The 15,114-nt window shown below is 39.0% G+C and overlaps 1 protein-coding gene across 1 annotated transcript in view; it reads right to left on the bottom strand.

Moving 5' to 3' along the window:
* Nucleotides 1–4,671: 4,671 nt before the first annotated feature.
* ddhd1b (DDHD domain containing 1b) overlaps nt 4,672–15,114 on the bottom strand; it is a 15,108-nt gene continuing 4,665 nt past the window's right edge. Inside the window, exons 6-12 of the mRNA XM_010776148.1 lie at nt 13,374–13,441; nt 11,202–11,274; nt 10,413–10,562; nt 10,150–10,214; nt 9,835–10,013; nt 7,964–8,221; nt 4,672–6,323 (exon numbers count right to left, since the gene is read on the bottom strand). Coding sequence (XP_010774450.1) covers nt 6,139–6,323; nt 7,964–8,221; nt 9,835–10,013; nt 10,150–10,214; nt 10,413–10,562; nt 11,202–11,274; nt 13,374–13,441 — 978 coding nt within the window. The 3' untranslated portion in view covers nt 4,672–6,138. The remainder of the gene's footprint in view (nt 6,324–7,963; nt 8,222–9,834; nt 10,014–10,149; nt 10,215–10,412; nt 10,563–11,201; nt 11,275–13,373; nt 13,442–15,114) is intronic.

Raw genomic sequence — 15,114 nt, 5'->3', positions numbered from 1 at the left:
AACCTTTTCGGACATCCACTGCCATAGAGGGTTATTTTTTTATTTGTTGAATTGCATATTGTGAAAATTTGTGCATTGTGAAAATTTGTCAGCCTTAAGAGACATGCCACCATTCAAATAAAGCACTTAGCATATATGTTATCTGGAATGATTTATTGGTCATTGTAACTTTTAACACCAGTTTGTTGTACATCATAATACCAATACACAACATTGACACTAGATTACTGTTCATTTTGAACTCCCAGAGGTGTTGAGGCTAACAGTGTTAAATTGAAGATGCAGCCAACACTGTTAGTGTTGTTATCAGTGTTGGTGTTCAGTGTTGGTGTTCACATCTTACACTCTTAGTGTTGGTATAGTAACACTGTGATAGTGTTATATTGTCAACACTTTGCTGGTGGTTTCAATATAAACTCTTTCATAGTGTTAAAATTAACTACATGGGTGTTGAATTTTAGATTTCAAATTTGCTGTGTATGTACATGTTAAAAAAAATCAATCAATTCAATCGAAATTTATATAAAAAATATTTGAAAAACTAAACTTGTATTTGGTTTGTTATTTATTGTTTAAAGTTACCTTTAAGATTTGTTGTAGGTATGCCCAGGTTTGAACAGTGGTTCAATGTACCTCCTGACCTGGATCAACTTACCCCTAACCCGGGGCAAGTTGAGCCACAAGACCACTTTTTTTATAGAAGTAATATTTTCACTGCCCTTGATCAAATATTAATTATTATCATTGCCATTGATAGGAGACATCCTGAATTTTAAGTGTGAGCTTTCATTTTACTATGTGTCATTTCTCCTTGCTTAGAGGACAACATAACTAAAAAATGACTCAACTTGCCCCACTCTCCCCTACAGCTATGTAGATTATGTATACTACATTTAATTAAAGTAAATGTATTCGTTTTTTCAGTGTTCTGATAATAACTGAATGAACAGAGAGCACGGTGGAGGTGTACTTCTCCTTTATTTAAAGAAAAATCAAAGGTCTATCAAGGTAAAGCACCATATCATCTGAGAAGGAACAGTACAGTGAGGGGAGACGCGGTGACCATGGCAACAGAATGACAGTAACCCTAAATGCAAAGTAGGACATCTCATTACCTTTCAGTCAATAAAGGAATTTGACCTTCCTCTGAAGATGTTCCAATACTTCCCTGATTGCACGGTTCAGCTGTTACAATTGGATACTGGAAAATGGCACTACAAAAATAGTTTAACATGAAATGTGAACAGTCCATTGTCCAATCAGTCACTGATTGGTGAATAAACTTGGCCGTGCGATGATATGTTCTACATCACTGAATGTGATTTGACAACAGTTTTTTCTGCCCAACCATTTATCTAGAGAATGTTTATTTATTTTCAACTTGGTGATGTGGAATGACCTCCAGCCATACGCTTGAACGCATCGCAACACCACATCGGTGCTCAGGAGGACACACTCATGTCACTTCAAAACAAGGAATCTCTAGCATGTGTTCGGGTTGCTTACATATGGCACAGGTGATGGTGGATTGAGTTGCTCCACATGGATATCCACTAAATCCTATGACATTTACAATAGACATTGAAACAAGGATAAATAAAGTCCTGTTTAGCATTTGGGTGACATTGGAGCAGATGGAAAAAACACCATCAGCCACCAACCAAACTCCAGCAGAGACTCAACATCCAGACTGTTAGATAATAACTCATAGTCATAATTCAACCTAATCCCTATCATTTAAGCAACATTATGCATTTATTTGGATTCAGGGAGAATCTTTATGCTTGCTCACTGATGCAATTTTTTATTTTAACCAGTTTTGACAATAATACGTTGAGTTTTACAACGTTTTACCTGATGCACATCGGTACATAAGTTAAATCTGCGTTTTTGACGAAGGAGGCTGATGCTGATGTGAATGTAGTAAACTGAAATTTTAAAGGGATCAATAGCTCTGTAGTCTGTAGTAGACTGGTTGAGATGCATTTGGATGGAAATAACCTCCTGTGACGCTTTAATATAAGTTCAATAAACCTTTTTTCAAGTGTTACCTGCCTCTCACGAGTGGGTGCTAACTACCCAGTTAGCAATACATTCCCCACAACTGAAGTGCTAATGCATACTTGTTGCATCATAATTCAAAGGAAAGACAGTTGAGTTAAATAACAAATCAAGCTTTTGAGATGCATTTCTGTTCGTATAGGTGACCATTCGAACAGACTTTGGATGAGTTGACTTCACTGTGGGTGCAGTTGGAGGCCAGAGGGCATTGTTGGTAATGTAAACAATACACATACAAACATAAAATAGGAGAACATCCAAAAGAAAAACAGCACTGTAAACATGAAATAACAACAAAGCAATAAACAAAAGGGTACACATATACAATTGTAGGCTTCATTCATGGCAGGTATGAGTGTTCCATTTGTAGCATTTCATAAATCAGCAGGATCTTAATGTTGGTTCACATGCTGGTCATGACTAAAAAAGAGAGAATCTATGTACATGGCACATATCCAAACCATGCTTCGTTTGTAAGTGTGTATTAACTTCCTTAAAAAACATTCAAATGCTTAAAGATACATACATAAACGAGAAGAAATCCATCCTGGGTCACACAGTATTCATATTAACAAGCAATATTTGAATATTTATTTTAACTGTTTGACAAATGAGTGATCCTTTGGTACGATACCTCTTAATAAAATACAGGAAATCATGTGCAGTGTTTTAGTCTCTGGTATGTGTTTAACAGACTGAGATTACAGTTATGGCATAATCTGGTAAAGAAGTATTCTGTTGGCCACTCAAGAATATTAAGCTTTTTTTTATCAGTTAATCATCAGTGTGTCCTTAATTCCTGACAAACAACAGTTCTATGTAAACATGATGATACGAGAGTGGAGTAAAGTAGATAAGGATAGGTTTTGATATTTTCGCTGTAGTAATTCCTCCTGTGCATACATGCCATGAAGGGATCCTTCCTGAAGCGACTCTTCATGCAGCAGCAATGCTACAATTATCTTATAACCATCATGTACATTTACATTTCTTCCATGTAGTGTTGCTCTGCTCATAGAACCACAACCTAGAGTGTCATGTAGTATGTTTAGATGCACTCAAGAAACTGGCTTACACAAAGAAACAATTTGGGTGTGTAGGAAAATTCCTATTGAAACTGATACTCACATAGAGTAGTGACTGATATGAGGTGTGACAATCTTTTCGGGCTGATTGTGCAGTGTTGGCATATCTAGTTATGCCAACACTGAAAAACTGAAACGTTGACTTTAATTCAATGTATCATGTCGATAGATTTCACTAACTGTATTGTGTTCGTTGAAACCTAATGAAAATATTAGGTTCAACTTAATATTATTGCTTTCAACTAACCTAATATAGTTATATCAGGGCTGCCAACACTCACGCATTGAGCTTGAGAGTCACGCAATTAACCCATATCTCACGCACTCACGCCACACTTGCCTTTCCTCACGCTAAGTTTTCGTCCAAAATAAATGTATATAAATATAAAAATAAAGTGAAGGAACAGCAAACCGAGCGGTCTACGAAATGAGACGGTCTTCTGGCTTAGTTCAGTAAAGTTGGAACGATATTGGGAGATTCTGATTTCACGNTACTATAGCAGTTTTTTTGTGGTATTTCTATAGTAATTCTTAATAGTAATACTATAGTGTTTTTTCGTAAGGGTTTGTCTCTATCCGCAGCCGGAGAAGAAACGAGTGCTCAGGGACCGTCTGCAAAGTGCAACTCCGAAAAAAGAGAATACAATAATATTCAATCACTATTATACAGCTTATTACTACCAAACTCACTACACACATCAATAGTCTCCTGTGTGTCATACTACAGCAAGGAGTTTGGAAGAATATGCTTTTGAATAATTTTGGGGAATATTTATAATGTAAATCTTCAATGACTATGGCATCATCTTAAATAACTTTACTGTTATACAGTATATTTCTACCAAACTCACTATTTGCATTGTTGTTGTTAGCATCTGGTTAGCTTAACGGATATTAAAAGCTGTTTCTAAAACAATGAGAGGGAGAGCTCTGTCCTGTCAGACTGAGAGAGATAACTATAGCTCAGTGAGGTAAGTGACTCTGTTTAGATAGTTAACTTTAGTCTAGTTATCTCAAGTGGGTCTCAAACGTTTTGGTCACCATTTATGAGAATAAATGAAAAACAGTGATGAAATACTATGACAGTAAAACAAGAATACAGTTTAAAAGGTGAGTGATTTGTAAAATATCCATAAAGAAAAAGAAAATCTGTTTACAGTTCTGTTTCATATGGGTGTTGAGAGATGTATCCTTAAATTCATTTTGCTCTCAAAGTGCACCAGGTTGATGCATTTAACTTCAATATTTAAAAATAAAATCTTCCCGGGGGGGCATGCCCCCGGACCCCCCTAGAGGAGGTGAGGACTCCCCCCACTTGTAAAATAGCACTTTACCTCTGCTTACACCTATATGCCATTGTATATGCTGTTAGCTGATTATCAAGCCTTCATTGTAAGAGTCGCGGGTACACTGTGTATGTGCGTATTCCACTGTAGCGCCCGGTACATTAATGGGAAACCCTAGTTTGTACGTGTTCAATACATTTGTAACACTGTACACATGAACGTTTATTTTTTCGGTTCACCAAAAAACAATATCTCACTCCAAGCTGAACTCAAATGTTGGCAGCCCTGGTTATATGAAAATTGTTGACATAACAATTTGTAATTAAAGACAACGTTTCAGTAAGCCAGAGCAAATTACCGATAGTGTGTTTGAACGACATTCAATAACAAAAAATAGAACCCTTGGTGTTCATTTCCATTAGCTAGCATCATACTTTAGATTGAATTGAAATACAAGGATGCATTGTAACTATGTCAAATGTTTTCTCCTTTCATATTGACACCTTTTTGTCTGAAATCTAGCATGTAAAAAATCTATATTGTAAAGAAAACAAAAAGCCGAATACAACCTGGTTAGATGAGTGCATATAAATGGAGCCATCCTGAAGGTAGCAACTTTTTAGCTTAGCATTGCACGTTGAAAAACAGAGCCTATGTGTTTTGTACAGTGATTGTGTGCTGAGCACTGCCAAAATGCAGAGGAACTACAATCAACACTGTGCTGGAATGCATCCTGTTTAGACCATGGCCAGGTCAGACACAGAGAAGCTCTGAAGCTACTGATGCTATGCTAACGTGCTGCTCTCACACTGGCTCTGCGAAGGAGTCTGTTTTGAAGTCTCTGCCCTCTAGTGGTCAAAATCATTAAATGCTGACCTTTTTTGATTGTCTGCGAAGTATTCAGGTTTTAGAAAGCCTTGTCCATGTAGTGCATTGTGTGTGTTTTGTTCTCATCTGAAGCATGAGATTAAAAAAAAACACTTTTCACAGGAGCACAGCGTTGACCTGGATCAAGCACTGGGGCTTTCTATGGCTACAGGTTCAGCATCACATTCACAGTGAAGGAGCGACAGAGCTTTGTGATTGGGCGAGTAAATATGATTGGTCACTGGCACTGCAGGGTGCTCTGCCCAGGAAACAGCTGTTGTTGAGCAGGAAACAGGAGAGTAGCTCAGTCCGTAGCAAAGGTCACATTGAGGTTCTGTCAGTTTAGATGGCATTGCTAGCTTATATGGAAGTCAAGTAATGCCACTAAAAAAAAAGCGAATTAAATTGCTGTTGGATGATGTATGGCAAATGTAAATACAAATAAAATGTTATAAAGTTTTCATCTTACAGCCAATATTAAATTAAATCTAGAGCTGTAAAAAAAAAGGCAAATCTGTAGTGTTGAACCGCAAGCAGGGCTTTAGACTAAGTCTTGTTTTACAAACCCCTTTCCAGTCAAATCAACTACTTGTTCGATGACATTACATGTAAACATAATAAGTCTTCCAAATTCTCACATTTCCAAATCCTAGAATATATTAAATTATTTGTTATTTATACGGTAACATTTCACAAAAATCAAGCTGAGAATTCTGATTTAGAATTTTGAAAACTTAAGATGTAGAGACGTAATTTTGGGCTTTCAGTCTATATTCAAAAGGGGTGAATAGAAAGGGAAGTGACCCCACCCGTTATGGCTCCATGTGTCAGTTTGCATGCTACGAGGTCTCTGGGCTGTCCTCTGCAGGCTCCACAGGCTCCTGTGGTCTGTACATGAAGGTGAGGAGGAACAGTGCCACGTCATAAGAGCACCAATAGGCTGTGTGTGAGGTCACTGCCGACCAATAGCGGCTCTCCACCAAGCCCTCCCTCAGCTCGAAGTCGATGCGCCTCTCCAGTTCCACTAAAACAGAGCAGAAGACAGATTAGTATCCAGCTTCACAAAGAAATGTTCTTTAGTGGTTATCTGGAACCTGGGGGACTTCAGCAGTATTGTCTCATTGTCTCATTGTCACCATAGTAAGTCTGTATTTTTCTCAACTCTTAATAATACTGACATTTATAATTTACAGTATGACTGATATGTTCAGGGTTAGACAAATAACAGATGATATTCAGTAAAGTTGCCTCTACAGGAGCATAAACTTTGATAATATTGACGCTTAATTTGAATAGTGAATATTGATTGTGTTGCTGTGAAGAGAGTCAGTTATATCGAGTTCCTGGCAGCACACCATACTGATAAATTGAACTCCACCACCAACTGTTTAGCCATTGATAAAAAGGCCCAACAACTCCTTAGGAGACTTTAAAGGGCAAGTCTCCCCACGCCAGTCCTCGCCAACTCCCAAAGGGGCACCATTGAAGGAATTCTGACCTATAGCTATAGCTACGCTACATGGGTTGCTTACTGAAAGCACCAGCTAAACAGGAGAGTAAAGACACCTCACAAGATCGATGGTGCCCCCCTCTTGTTCCTGCTGGAGATTTACCATCAACACTATGTTCACAGAGCCTCCATCATCATCATGGACCCCCACCACTGTTACCACAGTCTGCTCCCTCCTGCAGTCTTGGCAGCAGATGTGGCAAACCCATCAGAGCGCTAATTAGCTCTCAACCACAGGCAGTCAGGGTCACCAACACACTGTGCACCCCCACTGACATCCGACCCCCTTACTGAACCCCTCATTAGTGCTATATTCCCCCTTTGACATACACCACTTGTCAAAATGTACTGAAAGATGCTCTTGCAGTGTTCTGGTCACTTTGTGTGTGGTTTGTATATGGTTTCAGTTGTAGCGATTGAAGCTTCTGATAAAAACTTGTTTTGTTTTTTATGCTGCTGCAATGCAAAACATTCCCAATTTGGGATCAATAAAGTACATCTTATCTTAATCTTCTTTTTGCACTTTTGTCAGCAAGGAGGATATCGTTTTATTTCTTATGTATGCAAATACAAAAAAATGAATGGCAACGAGCTTGAGTAATGACTACAGGAAACAGAATACATTTTATGGTTAATTGACTTGGGCTGTCATATACAGCAGCAGGCAAAAGCTGGAAGAAGTACTACATTATTTACTTACAAAAAGTGGAAAAATATTCAGTAAGAAGTAAACTTCCTGTATTCAAAATCATACTTAAGTAAAAGTACAAAAGTATTAAGTAAGTAAGTACCAAAAGTGAAAGTACTTGTTATGCAAAATTGATCTTTTGAGCACCAAATCTTTTAAATAATTGTAGTAAATGTGTTCATCACGGCGATGTTGCACTTGGTAAACATGGAGTATTTTAATAACTTCATCTATAACTATGTAGCTAAAAGTATAATAACCTATAATAATGTGTTGATTTAAATGTTATATCAAGAACCTACATCTTTAAAGTAACTAGTATCTAAAGATGTACAACATTTTGTGGAGTAAAAAGTACAACATTTGCCTACAAAATGTAGTGGAGTAAAAGTACAAGTACCTCAATGTTTTGCTTTAGTACAATACTTGAGTAAATGTACTTAGTTGCAGGTAGGTTTGTACTCACACGAGGTGCTGTCCATGACCGCTGAGATGGACTGGGACATGACGGGCTCCACCTCTGTCCTCTCCTCCTTGATTTCTTTGTCCTTCTCCTCGGTTTCTGCTACAGTTACTCCTTCCTCTCCTGATGCCACTGTTTCAACCTCAGAGGCTCCGCCCTCAGGATCTAATGGCTCCTCCTCCACTCCGCCCACCTGGCCACTGGAACGGGAAAAGCGGGAAAACAGGATTCCTCCGATTCCCTTTCCAATACTGGCAGCACCTGAGGGGCATATCATTCACTAATTGAGTTATAAATAAAGTGGCGCAGTGAAGACATATTTCTGTAATTTGATCCGGGAACGTATTATTGTGGTGTGATTATTCAAAAATAAATCTGTGGTAAAAAAACGTTTTTGATACTTACACGTTTTGTTCAGCAAGATAATCTTTACATATTAACACCAATATGTTTTTTTAACAAAATATGCATCCACTAGTAGTAAAATGCTATTGTTAGGCTACAAAGGAGCTAAATCATTGTCACATGGCTACTCATCACTACAGCTAAGCTAACAGTGGCTAATGCTTGATGACGTTGAGTAGTCTCATTTAGCCATTTGTAAGCAACTGCCATTTTCACAACACAAAAAAGTTTTGGAAGTTTACAAGTGACATATTTATTGGTGGGGGGATTATTCCTATAGAGACCCAGTCAGTATTTGACCGAATACTCCAGTGGGTATCAGACTATCAAAAAGATAGCAGATTTTTATGGCTTGTACTGGACTTATATACATTGTATCTGATTCAAGAATGCTGTCCTGTTGGGAAGCTAAACTGCATCATGTGTGTCATAACCTGTACTCTTTTTGCATTGGTAGAATTAAAAAAAAAGTATATTTATTCAAGTATTGTACTTATGTACAATTTTGGCATACTTTTACGCCACTAGATTTCTGTGGCAGGTCCTTTAGATTGCCTCGGGTTTGACAAATGACACCGTCAAAATTATATTTTTGGTAATAAAAACGAAATAATATTGTTTGGTTTTAACAAAACGAATATAAGGTTAGAAAATGTATAACACAGAATAGTTCTCATGAATTAAGTGTTTTTTCTGACTTCGAAATGCTCTTACATACTGTATATGTCTATTATGTGAAAAAGGAGCTCAATAAAGTGGACACATACCTACTATTAATGAAAAATCACATATTTACTGAATAATATCAAATGTTAGCTGTTTATGTGCCTTTAGTCCCGCTTTCCTCTGATGCATAAAGGAAAGTAACAGAGACCAGAGTTAATTGCTTCTATTGATCTGTTGAGCCCCTGCCTACTGTCAACTGCTTGCCTTGCTACAATATCAGCAGTGCAAGCAGCTCCTGTTCCTCTCAGCACAGATCAGGCAGACAGTGAGTGCTTCCCAGGCATGCAGGGCCTTCCACAAGGATATGGAATTGCAAAGGGAATAAGAGAAAAGCTTGAGAAAGACATTGTCAGTAAAAGCCCAAATTTGGTGGACTTCGGCACAATGTAAAATGGCTTTTTCATAATTTACATGGATCTTAATTAGTGCTTATTTCACATTATTTGTTGGCTAGTTTCCACCGTGGAGACGGGATACATTTCCTCCACGCTGCAACAAACCTGTTTATCTCTGCTTGAGACTCTGATATTTTTGCGAGTGTAGCGCGAGAGAAAAGGGACGTTTGATTTATTTTTCTGTCATCTCGTTATGCAGATAGTTTAAGACTTTAAAGTAACGCAAGTAATTAGATAGTTTTGTGCTTACTAACTATCATGTAGTTACTGCTGTTATCAACAGTAACACGTTAAATTACAGACAAATGTAATCTGATTACTGTAACGTGTTACTTTGTAGCGCCTTACCCATGATGCTGGCCTTGCCGAGGCTGGTGATGGACTCTCCGTAGTGCCGTCGGACCTGCGGGGGGGAGGTGCAGGGGCTGGGGATGCTCTCTGAGTCGGACACTGAGGCCGTCTCCTTGGGGGGGTTCAGCAGCGTGGGCCGGACCTGATCGTACCGGGTCGGGCTGGTGGTGTTGTACCTGTGTTGTGACCACATCAAGAGAAGGAGGCAAGCACTGAAGACAGTAGGCTACATTTTAGTAGATTTTCTTTTTTTAAATGTACAGGGGGATTCATTAATAACCATCATCTATTATAAATAACAACTTGTCTTACCAGTGGATTTGAACAGGTGCAATGTTACTGTAGTGCTTTAAGATGAGAGGCTCCAATCTATATGCCTGAAACAAACAAACAAACACATACAAATGTTAGAGCAGGGTTTCTACATTGTATCTGAATATAACTGCCTGTTTGTTATTTAGTTTACATGGATTTTTGTATGTAATCTTATAGCAACACCAGCAATTGTTAGCCAGTACTCATCAATAAATGTCTGCTGATCATAAAAGTCAGAATAGCGACACAATTGTGCTCACCACGGGGTCTGTGGGATGGAATATGTTGAAGAGGCGTTTGCAGATGGATGTGGGGAGAATGTGGTCCTGCACACAGCTGTTTCCAGGCCGGATCCCACGCAGAGCCAAGAACACCGCCAGAGGAGAGCCCATGCAGAAGAAGTTTTCTACCTGCAACACAGAGAACACAGAACAGCATAATTCAACAAGAGATCAAGAGACTCATGTAAGGCTCTCAGCTCATTGACCAGTTACATAGCACTGTAGCTGTACTGGGCCACTATGTTAATGCTCACTTACCAAACCGTATTTTAATAACTAGTACGTTATTAGTTTGAATTTCAGGGGTTGCACGCTAAAACACTTAAATTAAATGTATTATGTCAACACATGTCACATAACTGTATTAGATTAGTTGAAAGCAATAATATGAAATCAAACTTAATATTTTTTATTTAAATGATATTATTGCTTTCAAACTAACCTAATACAATTAAGTGAAATATGTTAACTTAATACATTGAATTATAGTCAACATTTCAGTTTTTCAGAGCAGAATGAATCAGAGGTTGTATGGAGTCAGATAAGCGCCAATAATGCATATAGAAGGATTCAAAACATTTATTTTGTTATCTCTCCATAAAACTGTTTTTAATTTCACACAAAGTAGTTGTATAATAGCAGCAATTGTTTATAGTGGAAATAAAAATGCATAACAAAGTAAGATACCTGAATGTGTTTTTGATGCACGCAGAAATCCATACGAACATGTAACAGGAGTCTACGAATCAATGTACTTAAAGTATTTACCTTGAATTTCAACTCTGGCACAGCAGAAGAGGAAGTCCGCAGACCCTGGAACTGATCCTCTAAGTCTCTTAACCTGGGATAATAGACGCAGAGATTAGTGTGCAGGGATTAATGAATGTAAAGAGGCTAATCTTCCTAAATCGTTATGCTAGGGCATAGTTCAGTAACAGGCGGACCGCGGACGGATCCGGACCCAAACGCCGACCTATACGGACCCGGACCTATAATCAACAGGCGATTCATTTTAACCGCTGCCGACAGGGAGCCAAGAAAGAGTGAGGCGATACAGGAGAGAACACAGAAGAAGAGATGAGTCAAAGAGCGCATGAGGAGAAGCGGAGAGGAAAGTGGAGGTGAAGAGAATAATTAGCGATACAGTGAGAGAAGACGGAAAGTGAGTGAAGAGAAGAGTTAGCGTACAGTGAGAGAAGAGGAAAGTGAGCTCTCAAGAGAAGAGTAAGCGATACAGTGAGAGACCAGAGAAAGTGAGTGAAAGAGAGTTAGCGGTACAGTGAGTGAAAGAGGAAGAATGAGTCAAAGAGAGAGTTAGCGATACAGTGAGAGGAAGAGGAAAGTGAGTCAAGAAAAGAGTTAGCGATACAGTGAGACAAGACGGCGGCAGACAGGGAGAGGAGACTGAGTGAAGAGCAGCGATACAGGGAGAGAAGCGGAGAGCAGAGTGAACAGGTATGTTAGCGGCAGACAGGGAGATACACATATTTACACATGGCGCTCTCTAAGAAGAGGAAAGTGGACAGTGAGAACAGAGCTTTTAACCGTGAGTGGACTCATTCATGTTCATCCTGCCCACTGGGAGCACAAAACCAGTGTGTCTCATCTGTTCAGAGACCGTGGCGCTCATTAAAAGTGCCAACGTGAAACGCCAATATGAGACCAAACATTCCCTCTCAACTCAGAACTGAGGTCACAAAAAATAAGCAGTCTGAGAGCCCAATATGATCATTCCACCAGGATCCTGACCCATTCATTCACTGCCCAACAACGTGCTAATGAATGTTCCCTCAGAGTGGCTTGGATTTTGGGTCAAAACAAAAAAACATTTACTGATGGAGAGGTTGTCAAGGAGTGCATGAGTGCAGTAGCTCAAACCTTGCTTGAGGGAAAACAAAAAGAAGAGCTTTGTGAACAAATTAAGCAAATACCTTTGTCAGCATCATCAGCCACAAAGAGGAGTGAAGTATTAACCCAGGATGTGCTAGCCCAGCTGGATGAAGCCCTTCATAAGGCACCCTGTGTAAGCTTAGCTGTAGATGAGTCCACTGATGTTTCTGACAATGCTCAGCTGTTAATTTATGTAAGGTTCTTCAACAAAGACAATGTTCTGTGAAGACATGTTAGGTGTAACTCCCCTTCAGACCAGTACAAGAGGAGAGGACATCTACCTCGCCATTAAGGAGATGTTAACGAAGCGAGGAATAGAGCCAAAACAAGTGGTCAATAACCACAGATGAGCCCCTGCCATGATAGAGAGAGAAAGGAGCTGTGTCAAGAATGAAAGAGGATAATCCTGAGCTCATCTCTTACCATTGCATCATCCATCAATCTGTCCTGTGCTCCTCCCTGTCAGATGAGCATGCTGAGGTGATGAACACAATGATGAAAATGATCAATTTTCTCAGGGCGTCCTCTTCCTATCAGCATCGCATGCTCAGGGAATTCCTCAGAGAAGTTGATGCAAACGCTGATGATCTTTTGCTGCACAACAATGTGAGATGGCTCAGCAAAGGCAGGGTGTTGGAGCGCTTTTGGTCCATCAGAAGGGAAGTAGCAGCTTTCTTGGCAGAGATGGGAAGTCAGAAGGCAACACAGTTTTCTCTCTTTTTAGAAGATGAGAAAAATATGGATAATGTGGCCTTTTTGGTTGACATCACTTCGCATCTGAATGAACTGAATTTGAAGCTACAGGGAAAGGACAATTCAATTTGTGAATTGATGACAGCTGTCCGCTCCTTTCAGAGGAAACTCAAGGAAGATCTGCAGGGAGACTGTGAACACTTCCCAGCAGTGCAGGAACAGGTTCAGGAATAGAGAAATGTGTCTTATTTATTGGCTTTGTAGATAAGCTGATTGTAAACTTCAGCAAACGTTTTGACAACTTCAGCTTTGGACGGCAGCTCACAGATGTCAGGGAGTTCTCAAAGGAAGTCACACAGCACTTCAAGTGGGCAAATGCTGGGCCTCTCCAGATGCAACTGGTTGATCTCCAAGCAGACGTGGCCCTGAAAGAGCAATTTGGAAGAACTGATCCTGTCACTTTCTGGCTCAAAACAATCTCTGAGACAGCTTTCCCAGGTCTGAGGAAAGTAGCTCTATATTCACCATGTTTGGCTCCACATACAGCTGCGAGGCAGCTTTCTCCAACATTATTAAAACAAAATATCATTCCAGGCTAACCAATGAGAACCTGCATGTGTGTATGAGAATGGCTCTGACACCATTTCAGCCCAGATTTAAAATCCTGGCAGGACAAGCTCGAGCTCAATTCTCGCACTGAACCAAATAAAAGTGAGTGAGGGACTGCAATATAAGAGGGAAAGAAAGAGAAACTTTAAAACTGTTCAATTGTTATGATGTGTAAAGACTGATATGTTCTATAATCGTCTGTAACTGTTAAGTCATGATGTGAAACGGTTAACAAAGAGAAACTCAAGCTGCTGCCTGCTACACTTTATTTTATTGATCTAAACTTAAGCACTTTTAAGATGCACATATTTTCAAAAGTTTTTTTATTTATTTTCTCTATTTTATTTTTAAATGCAACCCGAGAGGAACATTAAGTGGATATGGCAAGAACATATCCACAGTGTGTTTATTTACTGTATATCTGTAATTCAATGTTCATTGACAATAAATGTTGTTGTTTTTGAATTGTACTTTCTTTCTTTGATTGGCAGTCAGTTGTTGATTACATGCAGACGTTGATAAAGCTACAGGCTACTTCAATATATATCACACTAATTCATAAAGCAAGTCAGACATTTTGAAGCTCCGGACCTTTGCAATGGGAGATTTTCTCTAACTGGACCTCGTTGAATTTTAGTTGAATACCCCTGCCATAGAGGGTTAATGTAGCCTTACTATGAAGGCTGACCTAAATACGTTGCTTTTCTACAGATTACCTTACCACTGCACTGGTAAGGTAAAACTAGGCCGATTATTAAGATGTGAAGTGCTTTGTAACTTTGACCCGCTTGACTGAATACACAAATAACAATGAAGAAAGTTGAATCAATTAACTACCACCAAACGTAACTGTATCACTATACATGATGATGATGGTGCTAAAGAATGCATCTGCACTTGTTTGCCTGTCCTTGTTTGTCATCCTCCTCATATTGTAAAGCGTCTTTGGGTTGTGAAAAGCGCTATATAAATTAAATGTATTATTATTATTATTATCTAACGTTCCGCTGTTCATTAAAAAAACAGGCGCATCAAAACAAAACCATCATGGCTCTTACTTTGAAAACCATGCGAAAATGGTCGTCATCGCAGGCACTCACGTGGTTTCTGGAAAAGAAAGAGTGACACGAGTAGATTTAAGCCGAAACCGGCGGAAAGGTTGTCTCAAAACTCGTGTGTGTAAAAAGCAATCCACCAAGCAGAGATGTGAGATCCACCAAGCGGCATTTGAATACCAAATGATTCACAAATGCCTGATCGAAGGTTGTGTATGTTAAGAGATATTCAAGATCCTTTTTTTATTTGTAAAAAATATTTTGCGTATTTGCAGATCCGTTTTACATTTGCAAATGTATTTGTGAGTTTGCAAATCTTTGAAATGCATTTGTGGGTGGTGTTTTACATTTCAAATCTCATATTTACACACACAGATTATTTTTTTTTCACACAGATAATTATGAGACATATCTATGCCCATAGTAATACAGGT

Source organism: Notothenia coriiceps, unplaced genomic scaffold (assembly GCF_000735185.1).
Source record: "Notothenia coriiceps isolate Sejong01 unplaced genomic scaffold, NC01 NC01_scaffold00016725, whole genome shotgun sequence".
Classification (NCBI taxonomy): Eukaryota; Metazoa; Chordata; class Actinopteri; order Perciformes; family Nototheniidae; genus Notothenia; species Notothenia coriiceps.
This window is presented reverse-complemented; position numbering and strand designations above follow the sequence as displayed.